We start from the raw sequence: 15645 nt of genomic DNA, 5'->3' as shown, positions 1-15645 counted from the left end.
TATTCCAAAACATTGGCCACATTCACAATAATATAAACGTCTCTTTGTGGTTGAAAACAAGCCTCTGGTAATTAGCTTTAACGGAGTGTGTATTGGTTCCCTACTGTGTGGGAATCAATGACAATGATTACACGTATAAGGCATGAATGTGAACAAGAAAACAGCTATTGGTACATTCCTACATTCTTGGGTAAATCTACGTTTATCCCTATGTGCCTGTATGCGCTGTATCTTATAGTGATCTTGCTCAAGAGTGGTAGATATCAGAAGGTTATATGTACCTGGCATGTAGCCACGTGGAAATTCCTTGGTGTCTCTCTGCCCCGACGCGCAACAGGTATTCAGAGCAGAGGTAACGGAGCTGTTCTATAGTAGTATCCGTATGCTCTTTATCCCGGAAGATATTTCTTCTAATTCCTTCAGACACATGAATGCTCGGTCAATCTTTCGTGTGATCTGTATTGAGGAAGCGGTGGAAAGCTGCATTTACACTGAAAGATTGTCATGAATGATCCTTCTTCTGAAGAACACTCATTCACAATAATCTTTCAAGTGCATACAGGCGCCGATCACCTGATGAACCAGCTGAACAATCAGTCATCTGGTGAAATGATCTTTTGTACAGCGCAAAATATCGTTCTCAGTGGTGCATCGTCCTGTGTCAACGAGACTGGCCCTGATGAACCATGTGGCTTATGTGCACTGACCGATCCACTGTAGATCACTCAGGGTGAATCATTTACCACGGTCTGCCTGTGTATATAGCCTGTTAAGTGACTACCAATCAGTAAATGTTTACCAATCAACGGTCACGTAGTGAATCCTCATGTCTGCTGTATGTTCCTCCTCGGGTTCTGTAGTTCGTAAAGGCTGTAGCCCAGTGATCGAGAGATTGGTACACTGTGAACAGGTTTTCAGCTTTGCCCATAAATTTTCAATAGGATTGAGATCAGGGCGTTGTGATGGCCACTCCAAAACATTGACTTTGTTATCCTTAACTCCTTAGTGACCGGGCCAATTTTTAAAAAATCTGAACAGTGTCACTTTATGTAGTAATAACTCTGGAATGCTTCAACATATCCCATTGATTTTGGGATTGTTTGTTTTTTCGTGAGACATTGTACTTTATGATAATGGTAAATTTAGGTTGATATGTTTTGCATTCATTTATAAAAATATCAGAAATTTTGCAAAATTTTTTAAAAAATTAGCAATTTTCAAACTTTGAATGATTATCCCTTTAATCCAGATGGTAATACCACACAAAAACATTAATAAATAACATTTTACTCATGTCTGCTTTACATCAGCACCATTTGTAAAATGTTCTTTTATTTTGTTCCAATTTTAGAAGGTTTAAAAACTGTACCAGTAATTTTTCATTTTTTTTAAGGAAATTTATAAAACATATATTTTTATGAACTTGTTCAGTTTTGAAGTGACTCTGGGGGTCCTATATATTGGAAACCCACAAAAGTGATACCATTTTAAAAACCGCATCTATCAAGGTATTCAAAATAGCTTTCGGCTCGTTTTTTAACCCTTCAGGTGCTTTTCAGGAATTAATGCAAAGTGGCATGACTGGAATGAAAAAGTTTCTTTTTACCAACTAAATTTTGATAACTTTTGAACAGACAACTGTAGTCGGCAGACTCCAAATTCATTATTTGGCAGTGAATTGCCATGGCAAACATCAGGACTACACAGTCAAGATCTTAGTGTGCCAATGAGGTTAAAGAGGAAGCCCCCACACTCTGTTAACCATCAAGAAGCCGTAATCACTATTGACAGCAGCATCTTAGGTGTTAAAAGACCATAGACTGTGCCAACACTGATTGTGGCTGATGCTGCAAGTTGTCAGCTATAGTGTACAGTTGACATCTGCTGGATTGTCACCCGTCGGAGGATGCTAGTATCTTGAATCACAGGTCAGTAAAAATACATGGTGGTCACTAAGGGGCTACTTTGTAACCATTTTGGCAGTATGCTTCAGGTCATTGTCCATTTGGAAGACCCATTTCTGCCCAAGCTTTAACTTCCTGGCAGATGTCTTGAGATGTTGCTGCAGTATTGCCACATAATGTTTTCGCATGATGCCATCTATTTTGTGAAGTGCACCAGTCACTCGTGCAGAAAAACAACCCCATAACATGATGCTGCCACCCCTATGTTTCACAGTTGGGATGGTGTTCTTAAGCTTCCAAGCTTCTCCCTTTTTCCTCCAAACGTAATAATGGTCATTATGCCCAAAATGTTCAATTTTAGTTTCATCAGACCACAGGACATGTCTCCAAAAATTAAGGTCTTCGTTCCAGTGTGCATTTGCAAACATTAATCTGGCTTTTTTATGTTTCTTTTGGAGTAATGACTTCTTCCTGGTAGTGTGGCCTTTCAGCACATGTTGATACAGTACCTGTTTCACTGTGGATATTGACACCCTCTTACCAGCTTCCACAATCATCCTCACAAGGCTCTTTTGCTTTTGTCCTTGGTTGATATGCACATGTCGGACCAAAGCACGTTCATCTCTGGGACACTGAACCCATCTCCTTCCTGAGCAGTATGATGGCTGGACATTCCCATCTTGTTTGTACTTGCCTATAATTGTTTGTAAAAATGAACAAGGCCTTCAGGTATCTTGAAATTGTACCCAAAGATGAGCCAGACTTGTGCAAGTCCACAATTCTCTTCCTGATATCATGGCTGATTTCTTGAGACTTTTCCATGATACTACACAAAAAAGCAGTGTGTTTCAAGTGTGCATTAAAATACATCCCCAGGTTTGTCTCTAATTAACTCAGATATTGCCAAAAAAACAGAAGCTTCCAAACACGTGACCTCATCATATGGGCAGTCCAGAATTGTTTAAAGGCATAGTAGTAATCTTAGTGTATGTAAACTTTGGACTTTGAGGTAAGTAATAAAAATGACTTAAACATTCTCTTTCATTATTTGAGCACTTGGTCAGATATTGAGAAAAACATGCATATGTGTCTTTTTATACAGTGTATGTAAACTTCTAGTATCAAGTGTATTTCCAAAATCACAAAGTGATCTTATAATAATGTACTCATCTATGCCTATATAGAGGCCCCCATACACATTAGACTAACGTCGACCAAAACCTCTGATATCGATGGGTTGGGTATATGGGGTCTCCCGACTGATGATTGTCTAGGGAGTTAAGGATACGCAATGTCCAATTGAGAAATGTCCAATGTCTCATTAAGAAAGCCACCTGGCAAAACGTACGTTGGGGCTATTGGGCACTTATATATGGTAATTCACTCTCATTTTTTTACTTGTTTATGTTTGGGGATTTTGCTGGGTGCCCTTATATATAAATTAAATTGTCTGCTTACTTGGATTTATTTTATTTAATATTTTAGACCTGTTTACAAGGACTACACTGTTATTTCTCTACCACTTGTTGTCATTTGTGTTATATTATTACTGGACCCATTTTTCTATATGACTTTTCCCTGTGATTTTCCTGTGCTATTTTTATTCATATATCTCTATCTCTCTGCTAATAAGCAGCTCTTTTACCATTTGGTGTTAATAAAAAATTATATTTTATTGATTATTCCAGTGTTTTTTCACTTCTTTTGTTGCTATAATGTCCAATTTTAGACAACGAATCCTTTTCCTCTTGGAGAGGTCAGCTGCGTATGTGTATGGGAGAGTTGGGCGAGATAGATGCCGGGCAAACTATCATCGATTTAAAGTTTGAGGGCTCAGCTCATTTTTAAGTCTGCCATATCTGCTGCTGGATCCGTTCTATAGTAGTTTCAGTCCTCCTGGTCGACAATACGCTGTGCAGTTTTTCTGTTTCTAGCAGAACTCTTCTGCTTTCCTATACAGCACTGCTTGTAATTACTACGCAGGGCAGAGCTGAGCTGTGTTTGTTGTCTTCTGCTGGCATATCAGTGATGTAATACTGCTTTGTTGATGTATATGGCAGAAGATCCAGAACACAGAGGAGCATTTGCAGTTTCACATCACTGATCTCTCAGCAGCGGACAAGAAACCTAGTCAGCCCTGCCATGCCCAGTAATTACAAGCTCTGGTGTATAGGAGTGCATCAGAGTTGAGCTCTGAGAGGAATCAGCGAACAATGATGTAAAACTACACTGGCAGCTTTACTGATGCAGATGGCTGAAGATAAAATGGGCCATTGTGCTGTACAGGAGCACAGAGTGCACAGAAGCCTAAGGGGAATGTAATACTTACATTAGCTTGATGATAACTCAATGTGGGGGTAGTCAGGAGGACACAGGAGAGGGGTCTGCAGCACTGAGGTGAAGCAAGTGCTGCTGGGAAATTAAAGGAGTTGTCCAGTCCAGTGTATGGGAGCGAGGCCACACTTTCTGGCCGGGAGTATGTATAACTCCGGTTCTGGCTGAGAAATTGGCGAACTTTCCCTAGGAGGATTCATAAGTCTGCAGCCACACAGAGTGACTGCAGATTTATAAATTTGAACCGGACAACCCCTTTAAGCAGTGTAAGAATAGGACCCCCCATTTAGCGATATGAAGCTGGATGCATCAAGAGGCAAATAGAGCTGGAAAAGACACAAAGATACATGAAATGTTCAGAAATATTTTATTTATATATAGTCTGTATATTACAATAAGTATGCATTTATGCAATTGTGGAATTAACAGTTTAAAAGAATGATGGACGGCATGAACGAAAAAAGCACTTTGTACTCCCTCCTAAATTTCAGTCCCGGATCAGCATATGGTCCTTGTAGTTGGGCCCCATTTATATTGTGTTGCAACATTATGAGACTTTTATTATTTTCGTGAACATACCGTAATATCCTGCTCAAAATTTCTTGCAATGCTCTCTGCTCTTTAATTTTCCCTAGGAATATGTTTTGAAGATTAATTTAATTGCAAAACAAATATGTAATGTTAAACTGGATGTAAACATTGGGCAGTTCTTGTACTGAATGACTTTTATTCCTCAGCCGGAAGACTCCAGCTCTGAAGTCTATTATAACGCGGAGATGGTCCTTTCAAAACAAATGCTTATTGAGATTCAGAAGTTCATTGATGATGATGATGACTGGAACCTTGGAGCTTTTGAAGAAGCTTTGATCAAGACATTAGTGCAGTTTAGGTCCCACAATGTGAAAGAATGGTGGGCGGTGATATTTGAGGACTATATTGGAATTGATCTTGGCACCACTTTTAAGGTAACAGTAGTGGGATAAAGTACGTAGCACTGTGTAATACAAAATATATCATGAACGTCATACACCTAATGTGGCAAATGTATAAATTGCAATAGAAAGCAAGGTTATAGTGGAGTTCACTGTCTCTGCGATTATCTAGTTTTAGAAATCCGACCTTCGATGTTCTGATCACTGCCTCTATTTTACAGAAACTGAAGGTGAATGAAACCTGCTTATTGGGGTGCTCGGTGCACCCATGGCGTGGCTGAGAGGCGCAGTGCACTGTGCCACCATTGGTTTAGTGTGCCCAGCTACCCTCTCTGGTGATGGACTGTGCAGACTTGCCTGAACATTCTCAGCCCTAGAAAGCCAGCAATGTCAATCATTAGTGAGGGAATACTAAACCAGCGGGCTGATCAGTGCTCCGAGCCTCTTAGTCACTCCAAGGGTGCTCCGAGCACCCCTATTAGCATATTTTATTATGTTTCTGTGTTGGTCATAAAGGTGAAAACTTGTTGTGACACTAAGGGGTTATAAAGGTGCAAATCTTATAAGGGCTGTATACCTCCGAGACTTTGTGCGTGATTTATACTGAGAATTTTGGCCGACAGGGACCCATTAATAATAGCCGTAATAATAGGCTCATTATTTGGCTGCTACAGAAATAGATATAACCAAGGAAAATCCTAATGGAAAGTCCCAATTGGAACCTGTCATGTGATTCATGCCACAGAGGCGCAGGCAGCCTGAATCAGACACTGGGTGCGCTACTGCAGCCATGTTTGTTTTACACTGAAATCCTCAAGTGAACGTACTTAGAAATCCCGGCCAGAGACTGTGTGCCACTGATGACTAGTCCAAGAATGCTGGTTGCAAGCGACTTCTCCCCTAGGCTGCCAGGTCTGTCCTTATGTGTGTGCATAGGAAGAGACCATCAGCCACAAGGCTCGCGGCATGGAGGAGCTGCCGAGGACCGGTCTCTGACTAGTAATCCAGGACACATAGTCCGCGACCGGCTATTCATGCATCATGATCTCAGAGTAAAGCCTAGACATCTGCAGTAGCGCAGCCGGGATCTTATTCGTGCTGCCCGTGGGTAGGACAGAGCAGGCAGCTGGCAGGTCCTCCACTATATTCCATGACAGATAGAACCTTCATCTGAAGCTGATCTCTGGTAGTATCCGGCCGTGTCTTACCCATTCTCCCATTCATCTAATATACTGGGAAGGAACATGGCAGACCCACCTAGTTATTATTCTGCAATGATGGATATGGTATTACTTGTTTTACTGCACAATATTAAGTAAATCTAGCAGGACGTTTAGCATCGAGTGCTTGACTCTCTATTGTGATATTACTTTCCTGCAGATTCTCCTGTGTATTACGTGCCTGGTATCGATCATAGCGACGGAGTTGTGGTCACGCATCGGATGGTTTACACAGTTACGCAGACTCTGTATTCTAAGCTTTTTTGTCAGCGTGGCTTGGAACTGGATGTACTTATATAAGGTAAGCGCATATGTGCAGCAATCAGGGGGATTTAGCCTGTTTATTGTGCAACGTATAGAACTTTATGGCTGGGACCTTGGTATAATATTCGAGGGGTTACAAGAACACTCTGTCTGAGCAGTTACACATACAGTCTCTTGGTTGGAATTTGCACTCTGATCCTTAGTTTTACCGGCGATGGCGCTGCAGGAAAATGGACCACTTAGAAGAATATCTGTAGTGTATGTAATCTGTATGCACCTCTGGCAGTTAAGCACCAGCTATTACTGCAATATTTCAGAATATTTTTGATCAAAGAAACATTTCCACAAATATATATTTTTTCATGAAATGTGTGAATATGTAGTGTATTAATCTACGCACCCGCCATCACCGTCTCCGGTATCCAGCACTGTTCTGCTCTTCTTCTCAGTGACTCTCCCAGTCACTGTGCTCTGTATATGAGCTGGAAGCCTCTTTTACAGTGTAAGCCTATAGTGCCTTGTTCTGACGCTACGTAGTCTTAAGGTACCTTCACACATAACGATATTGTTAACGATATCGTTGCTTTTTGTGATGTAGCAACGATATCGTTAAGGAAATCGTTATGTGTGACAGCGACCAACGATCAGGCCCCTGCTGGGAGATCGTTGGTCGCTGAACAAAGTCCAGAACTTTATTTCGTCGCTGGATCTCCCGTGGACATCGCTGGATCGGCGAGTGTGACGCCGATCCAGCGATGTCTTCACTGGTAACCAGGGTAAACATCGGGTAACTAAGCGCAGGGCCGCGCTTAGTAACCCGATGTTTACCCTGGTTACCAGCGTAAAAGTTAAAAAAAACAAACACTACATACTTACCTACCGCTGTCTGTCCCCCGCGCTGTGCTCTGCACTCCTCCTGTACTGGCTGTGAGCGTCGGTCAGCCGGAAAGCAGAGCGGTGACGTCACCGCTCTGCTTTCCGGCCGCTGTGCTCACAGCCAGTACAGGAGGAGTGCAGAGAAGCAGAGCGCCGGGGACAGACAGCGGTAGGTAAGTATGTAGTGTTTGTTTTTTTTTACTTTTACGCTGGTAACCAGGGTAAACATCGGGTTACTAAGCGCGGCCCTGCGCTTAGTAACCCGATGTTTACCCTGGTTACCGGGGACTTCGGGATCGTTGGTCGCTGGAGAGCTGTCTGTGTGACAGCTCTCCAGCGACCAAACAGCGACGCTGCAGCGATCCGGATCGTTGTCGGTATCGCTGCAGCGTCGCTTAATGTGAAGGGGCCTTTACATTGTAAGAGGCACTTCCAGGTCAGGCAGAACGCAGTGTGACCCGGAGCGTCTGCAGAGCGGTGACATCGCTGAGAAGCAGAGTCAGACTGCTCTGGATCCTGGAGAAAGTGGCGGTAGGGGATTATGTTAATACACCCACGCTACACTATATGCACACATTTCAAGGAGTTTTCCCACGAATGGTTGATTTGAATCAATACATCTTGTAATAATCTTCAGTTCCGCGATTGGATGTGTTTAAAACAAATGTCCCTGTGCTGAGATAATCTTATACATTTCTCCTGCTGTGTACTGGGTAAAGGCCGTGTCTGACCGTACAGGAACATGGTCTGATCATACCACATCTCCTGGGCAGAAGAGACTATACAGACATTACAGCACGGGATCACAGCTGATTCTGTGAGGCAAAACATTACATTGCCTGTTTTTAAACAATGTTTTACCTCAAAGAAAGAATCAGCTGTGATCCCGTGCTGTCCTGTCTGCATGCTCACTTTTGCGTCCCCCACTGCCCAGGAGCTGTGGTATGATCAGACCATGTTCCTGCACAATCAGACATAGGCCATAGCACAGTACATAGCGGGGGCACAGGAACATTTTTCTTAAAAGACATCCAATTGTCGAACTTATTGTTATTCAAAGATCTATTGATTAAAATTTTGATTAAAATTAACCCCTTTAAGTTTTTTTTCACCAGCCATATTTTTTTATTTATATTTTCAGTGATGTGGCTGTATGAAGTTTTGTTTTAAGCAGAAACAACTATTATATTTGTTTGTGTAGTTTTGGAATACACATACATTACTGAATAATGGATAGAATTTCCCATTTTGTTTTACTGTTCATGTTCAACAAAAAATAAACTGTTCACTTTGTTCGTATGAAAACCTCTTTAAAGCCCATTCAAGCCTGGTCACAAAGGGGTTAAAATGGCCAGATACTATCAAAATAAACATATGTAAAGCACATAAGACAATCACAAAAGGATGCAGACCAACAACACGTGCGCACTTCTGTATGATGTAATGTCCCAGACAGGAGGGGAGCAGTGAGGAGCAGCTGCTGTCACACGGAATTACAAGGGTTATAGAGATCATAAAACTGCACTGGACGTCTCATCTTTATAATGTATGAGGGCAGTGACAGTACAAACATATTTTTTATCTTCCCAGAGTACCCCTTTAATTCTTCTGCTTTGTAATTGACGTACGTGTCTCCTTCTGCCTTAACCCTGCTGTTCTGTTCGGTCTGGGGAGACCTATTTTGAACTTTGGTATTTTTTGGGGTGTTCAAGATGCGGTTCTGAAACTTGTGGTTGATTGACTTAAATGAGGATGGGTCGGTCGGCCACGGGTTTCAGAGCCGCATCTTGAATATTTTAAAGAATATTGAAGTTCAAAGTCGGTCATTTTTGACCAACAGAACAGCAGGGTTAAGGTACCGCCTTTCCCCCTTGGTAAGAAAAGTGCCGTTCATATTACAGTGATGCAATGTGCAAAGCTGTATATTCTCCATTGCAAGGCTCACAAAATATGGCCTGCATCCTTTGGGTTAGACTCAATCCTAGGTTCCTTATCTCCATTGCTCTGCTCTGTCATAGGAGAAGAACAATGAAATTAACAGCACCAAATCCACCGTGGTTCTTTTGGGTTTTCACCGTGGTGTTTTGCATTTTACCGAAATGTGCAAGGCTCGTTAAAGGGTCAACATTGACTTTTAGGATGGCTACTTACAATAGGTGGCACTATAGTTCTAGTCCTCGTCTCTCTGAAGAGACAATTTGTATATTTCCCAGAGCCAGAGGAGCTGTGTGCCTTTAAGTCTCCTCATCTCAACATGCTTAACATGTCACTCTCTGCAAGGAGAAACGATACTTCTTGGATCCCGCATTTTAGCGAAAGAATCGTGCAATAGACTGCAATATTTTGCCTGTACTTCTGGGGCACTTGCTATAATATGGCCGCTATTGATGTATATGTGCTCCTCACTGCACCGCTGTATACCTCTGACTCACTGAGGTTATTACTGATGGATCTGTAGAAGTCTGCAGGAAAAGGTATTGCCACGCTCCCCAATTGTATGGAAACGTGGAAGAATCCCTCTGTATAGAGGATCCGACAGAGAACTTTGGAGACCTGGAGGCCCCGCCATGTGCATGAGCTACAATAAAGTTTTCAATTTTGAATACAAGCATGTACCCCCATGTGACATGTCCAGGCTGGAGCAAGGTGTAACAAGGGATCCTACTGATTGTAAGGTTTTATCTTCGTTTTTAGGTAGCATTTGCAGAACAGCAGGCTGAACTGGCAAAGCAGCAAAAGTTTGATGGCAGCTGTGGGGAGAAGATGAGCTGGTCAGAAAGTCTTCTTGGTGAGCCAATAATGTGTTACTGAGCACTGGCTATCATGTAGCATACCTTTTCAGTAATACACATGCTTCTTTATAGTTTTCAGGTTGTGAATGTGCTAGGTAGAGCGGCCCTCCTCCCAGATTCCTACCATAACCTGAGCACTGGGACATGGCCAGCGAGGACGCTCTACAGCATACTATACCTTCAGTAATATACTGGTCTCACTACGTCTTACTATTAGGCCACGTTCAGTGTTTTTGTCAATATTTCACATCATTATTTGTAAGCCAAAACCAGACGCGGTGACATGTTTCTGTTATGCTTTTCCACTGATTGCTCCACTCCTGATTTCAGCTGACAAATACTGTTGTAAAAAACGTAGGTATCCATGGTTACAATTACTCATGTAGTGACAGTTGTTAGTGGTCGTAACCATGGATACCTAAGCTACTACAGTGCCTGCACATGGGTATGCGGCATAGCAAATCAGAAGAACTATACTACATTCCTAATTGGAGGTATTTGCTGATAATATTTTTACACCTACTACATATTGGGATAGGATATTGGAGAAGGGAATACCCCTTTAACCCCTTCCCGACCCATGACGCCACGTAGGCGTCATGAAAGTCGGTGCCATTCCGACCCATGACGCCTATGCGGCGTCATGGAAAGATCGCGTCCCTGCAGATCGGGTGAAAGGGTTAACTCCCATTTCACCCGATCTGCAGGGACAGGGGGAGTGGTAGTTTAGCCCAGGGGGGGTGGCTTCACCCCCTCGTGGCTACGATCGCTCTGATTGGCTGTTGAAAGTGAAACTGCCAATCAGAGCGATTTTGTAATATTTCACCTATTATAACGGGTGAAATATTACAATCCAGCCATGGCCGATGCTGAAATATCATCGGCCATGGCTGGAAATACTAGTGTGCCCCCACCCCACCCCACCGATCGCCCCCCCAGCCCTCCGATCTGGCCGGTACACTGCTCCGGCTCCCCTCCGTCCAGTGCTCCGCTCCCCCCCGTGCTCTTGTCCGCTCCCCCCGTGCTCCAATCACCCCCACGTGCTCCAATCACCCCCCCTGCACTCCGATCCACCCCCCCCCCCGGTGCTCCGTTCCACCCCCCCGTGCTCCATTCCAGCCCCCCCGTGCTCCGTTCCACGCCCCCCGTGCTCCGTTCCACCCCTCCCGCACTCCGATTCCCCCCCCCCCCCCGTGCTCCGATCCCCCCCCCCCCCCCCGTGGTCCCCCCCCCACCCCATCATACTTACCGATCCAGCCGGGGTCCCGTCCGTCTTCTCCCTGGGCGCCGCCATCTTCCAAAATGGCGGGCGCATGCGCAGTGCGCCCGCCGAATCTGCCGGCCGGCAGATTCGTTCCAAAGTGCATTTTGATCACTGAGATAGATTATATCTCAGTGATCAAAATAAAAAAAATAATAAATGGGGGGTGTGGTTTGAGCGCTGATGTGGTAGGAAGCAGGAACCCTGAGCTCCCTCTAAACCAGAGAATAATCGACAAAAATCGGACATTTAACCCGGATTCCTACATCGGGAGACTTTCCTAAGGGAACTAGACCTGCTGGAAGCAGGTTCCAGAAGATTTTTAACCTCAACTGTGGATATAATTAACTTTAAACGAAAGGACACCTGCGTGTGAGAGAGGCGGAGGGATATACCTCACACACTCCAACGTGAGGAGAAAAAGAAACAGAGACTTGCCAAACGGACCCCAAGGTACTGTGAACCTCATCCCAATCCATCAGGGGACCCCCAGAGGCACATTCAGGAGAGGCACCACTCTTTTTTCCCCCCCAAACCAGACACTCTTTAGAGCACAGGATCGCTCATACAGAGCAGCTGCATAGGGGAAAAAATAGTCCCTGCAACAGCACAGATCTAAAAGGCACAGCTACAGATAGTGTGCCACTAAATTCAGCCTGCGGGGCAACTTTATTTGTGCTACATATCCCCAGCGATCCCCCTTCTTCCCCACCATAGGAGGCACACAAGTGGGAGAGCTTAAAATCAGGGGCGGAAGCATACATCACTGCAAGTGGCAGCGGTGGAGTGGTTCTGGCCGCACTTTAACAGCGGAGCTCATTACTCTGTGCAGGGCGGAGGGATCTTAATTCCGGCCACACACCTGCACTCCCATACAGCCGGCACATAGTAAAAAAGAGGCGAAAAAGTTCCGGCCGCTCAGCTTCATCAGCAGCCGACGTCTAGTGCAGGGCGGAGGGATCCGCAGCTCCAGTCATTCCCCTGCACTGCTTACATCTCCGAAACGTCCCACCAGCAGCACTGTGTGCAGGGCGGAAGGACACGCACTCCTAGCTGCGCGCCTGCACTACCTAACGCTGCCAACTAACTAACAACAGCGTGGTAGTCTCACCTGCATTGGAACCCCGGCGATTAGTGTGCAGTGAAGAGCAGAGGGACCAGCAGCCCAAGTCATACCCCTGCACTATTTTTTACTCCCAGGAGTCTCACCAGACTGCATTAGAACAGATGCTGCAGGCACCTCGCACTATATACAGGGCGGAGGGATACAGAGTGTAACCAAGCAACAAAATTGCACACAGCTTAAAAAAGCAGCAACAGGCTGCTCTGCTCCAACACTGATTAACCCCGGCGCTCCCACGCTCCATATTCCACATCTCAGGCCCTATTGACGTCCTGGGAACGCGGTATTGTTAAACAGCAGAAAGCAGCAGACTGCAAAGTCGTAACTGGGGCTGACCACACTTAACACCGTAACAGTAGCTCTCGGACTACACCGCTACCCCCGGTATACAACTCATCCCGCAACCAAGTGAAGCGAGTTAGGAGATAAAACCCTATTGATGGGGCGCATGTGCGGAGTACGGCAATGACAGACATGTTGTGCTGAGCTCTGCTGCCCGACGGACCCCATTAAACCCTCTCCAGCGACCGGAGCGCAGTAAAAATTCTCCCTCCCCGGGGACAGCACGCCTTTAAGAGTGGGACGATCCGCAATGCCAAAAAAGGGAAGCGCGACACAGCCAGCGGGCCGCACCATTTCAGATCTCCTTATGAGCAGCACCCCTTCCAAAATGGCTGCAGTAACTAATCCCCCACCAGCCTCTGCAACTCATGGCGATGGGAGCACAGAGCAGGATGACATTCCCCCACAATCGGAAGCGATGATCTCAACGGCTGCCCTCACGAGATCACTGCAGGAGACCTTTAGAGAGGAACTTACCACCGCTATGCAGGGTATCTCTTCCCAGTTGCAAGATCTAGCGCAGCGCACAAACAACTTGGAGGAAAAAATGGATGTCGTCTCAGATGCGCTGGAGGATGATCAGGAAACTCTCAAGCTGCATACTGACCGCATCACTGAGCTAGAATTAAGATGTGAGGACTATGAGAATAGATCCAGAAGGAGCAACATACGGATCAGAGGTCTTCCTGAACATGTTGTTGCCCTCAAAGATACAGCAGCAGCCCTCTTTACGGCCCTTCTACCTGACCTGGACCCATCCCTACTTCATATTACAAGAATACACAGGGCACTGGGCAAGCCACGATTTAATGATATGCCCAGAGATGTAATATTAAAGATGCATTACGAGGAGACCCGTGATCAGATCTTGCTGGCGGCTAGAAACCATCCTATCTTACCCGGCCTGCCAGACTCAGTGCACATTTATGCAGACATTGCGCCCACCACACTGGCCAGGAGAAGAGCCCTCAGGTCAATTACGACCTCTCTACAGGAGGCCCAGGTCAAATACAGGTGGGGCTTCCCATTCGCCCTCATCTTCACATACAAATCCCAACTCTATACCTGCCGGTCCCTAGAAGAAGGAACTCAGGCACTAATTAAGGCTGGTATCACACTATCTTCAGAGGCCTCCTCGCTCCCACAGAGAAAAACCAGGCCTGTAAGGGAGTGGAGGAACCCTCCCAGAACAAGAAGCCAAAACACTCAGGTCACTTGACTTGCATAACCCAGGATTTGGCATCTTCAAAAGGTTATATGTAACTTTGAGTTTTGTTGTGGGGCCAGTTGTTGGTTCTGCCCTGCTCTGAAACTAGGTCATCTACCTAGCAGTTAACGCTCGGTCCATTTACAGTTGAACTATCTACTATTACGTTAGCAAGTACCCTTTTCCCCACCCCCCTTTCTTCATTATTCCCCCCCTTATCACCCCTCCCCCCTTTTTTTTTTTTTTTTTATTCTCTCTCTTTTCCTTTTCTCATCTCTCTATTTCTCCCTCCCTCTCTTTCCTCTTCCCCATATTGTAAGGTCAACCTTATATGACTCAAGGGTTGGGGTCCTCGGGGTTGCAACATGCTGCCCAACCTCGGCGAATTTTGGTGTCCTTCTTAATATGGGACCCCAGATCGCCGCATCTTGTGGGCTCAATGCCCTTTGGAAAACTTATGTTATGTTCTATGTCGACGTCTCCCCCCTGTTTGTCTCTTTCCTTTCGTTTCCACATAGAGATTATTGCTGTGATGGTGAATTTGTGGGTCAAGGTTGGGTGGAGGGCGATGGTTCGCCTCTTATTAGCAGTGTCCACTTAACTAAACATGTGTAGAGTGCTCTCCCATAATGTGCGGGGCTTCAACTCACCTCTAAAACGTAAAAAGGCCTTCCTCGATTATCAGAAGCACAACCCAGACGTAATCTGCCTTCAGGAAACCCATTTCTCCAATTCTTCCCACCCCAAATTCCTGGATGCACATTATACGAAATTCTTCCTTTCAACCTGGGACCGCAAAACGAGGGGCGTGGCTATACTAATTAATAACAACCTTCCATTCCAACCCACTAACACGTATTCAGACCCTGAGGGCAGGTTCATTATCCTGATGGGAACCTTGCAGGGTCTAAATATATGCATTGTTAATAGCTACCTGCCAACTGCCACTCAGACTCGAGTCATACGTCTAATCCTATCAAAATTAGCTTCACTCTCATATCACCATCTTATATGGTGTGGTGACTTCAATCTCACTCTGAGCCCGTCACTTGACAGCAGCTCACTGAATCGAGCAGACATATCAAAAACAGATAGGAAAAAAATCCTACAAATGCTGAAAGTAAATTGTTTGGCAGATATCTGGCGAGAGCTAAACGGCCCTCAGAGAGGATATACATATTTTTCCCCCGCACAAAAGTCCTATTCCAGAATTGACTTACATCTCACCTCTTCCAAAACACTCCCCTCGGTTCTATACTCCCGACATATAGTATCATCTTGGTCAGACCATGATGCCGTCCTTTCTGCATTTAACTTTAACATTACCACTTCTAGGCTGTTCAGGTGGAGACTGAACGAGTCCCTACTAACAGACCCAACGGTCTTATCT

General features: G+C 45.0%; 1 protein-coding gene across 6 annotated transcripts in view; it reads left to right on the top strand.

Annotated features, from left to right (window-relative positions):
- CLCC1 (chloride channel CLIC like 1) overlaps positions 1-15645 on the top strand; it is a 95280-nt gene that overhangs the window by 26891 nt on the left and 52744 nt on the right. For all 6 annotated transcript variants that reach the window (XR_011315067.1, XR_011315069.1, XR_011315068.1 and 3 more), the window contains 3 exons: positions 4976-5203; positions 6551-6691; positions 10225-10318. Coding sequence is in view for 3 of the 6 variants with exons in the window: in XM_069737324.1 (XP_069593425.1) it covers positions 4976-5203; positions 6551-6691; positions 10225-10318 (463 nt within the window). In the remaining 3 variants the exon portion in view is untranslated. The remainder of the gene's footprint in view (positions 1-4975; positions 5204-6550; positions 6692-10224; positions 10319-15645) is intronic.

Source organism: Ranitomeya imitator, chromosome 8 (assembly GCF_032444005.1).
Source record: "Ranitomeya imitator isolate aRanImi1 chromosome 8, aRanImi1.pri, whole genome shotgun sequence".
Lineage (NCBI taxonomy): Eukaryota > Metazoa > Chordata > Amphibia > Anura > Dendrobatidae > Ranitomeya > Ranitomeya imitator.
The sequence above is the reverse complement of the archived record's forward strand: the minus strand, read 5'-3'. Positions and strand labels throughout refer to the sequence as shown.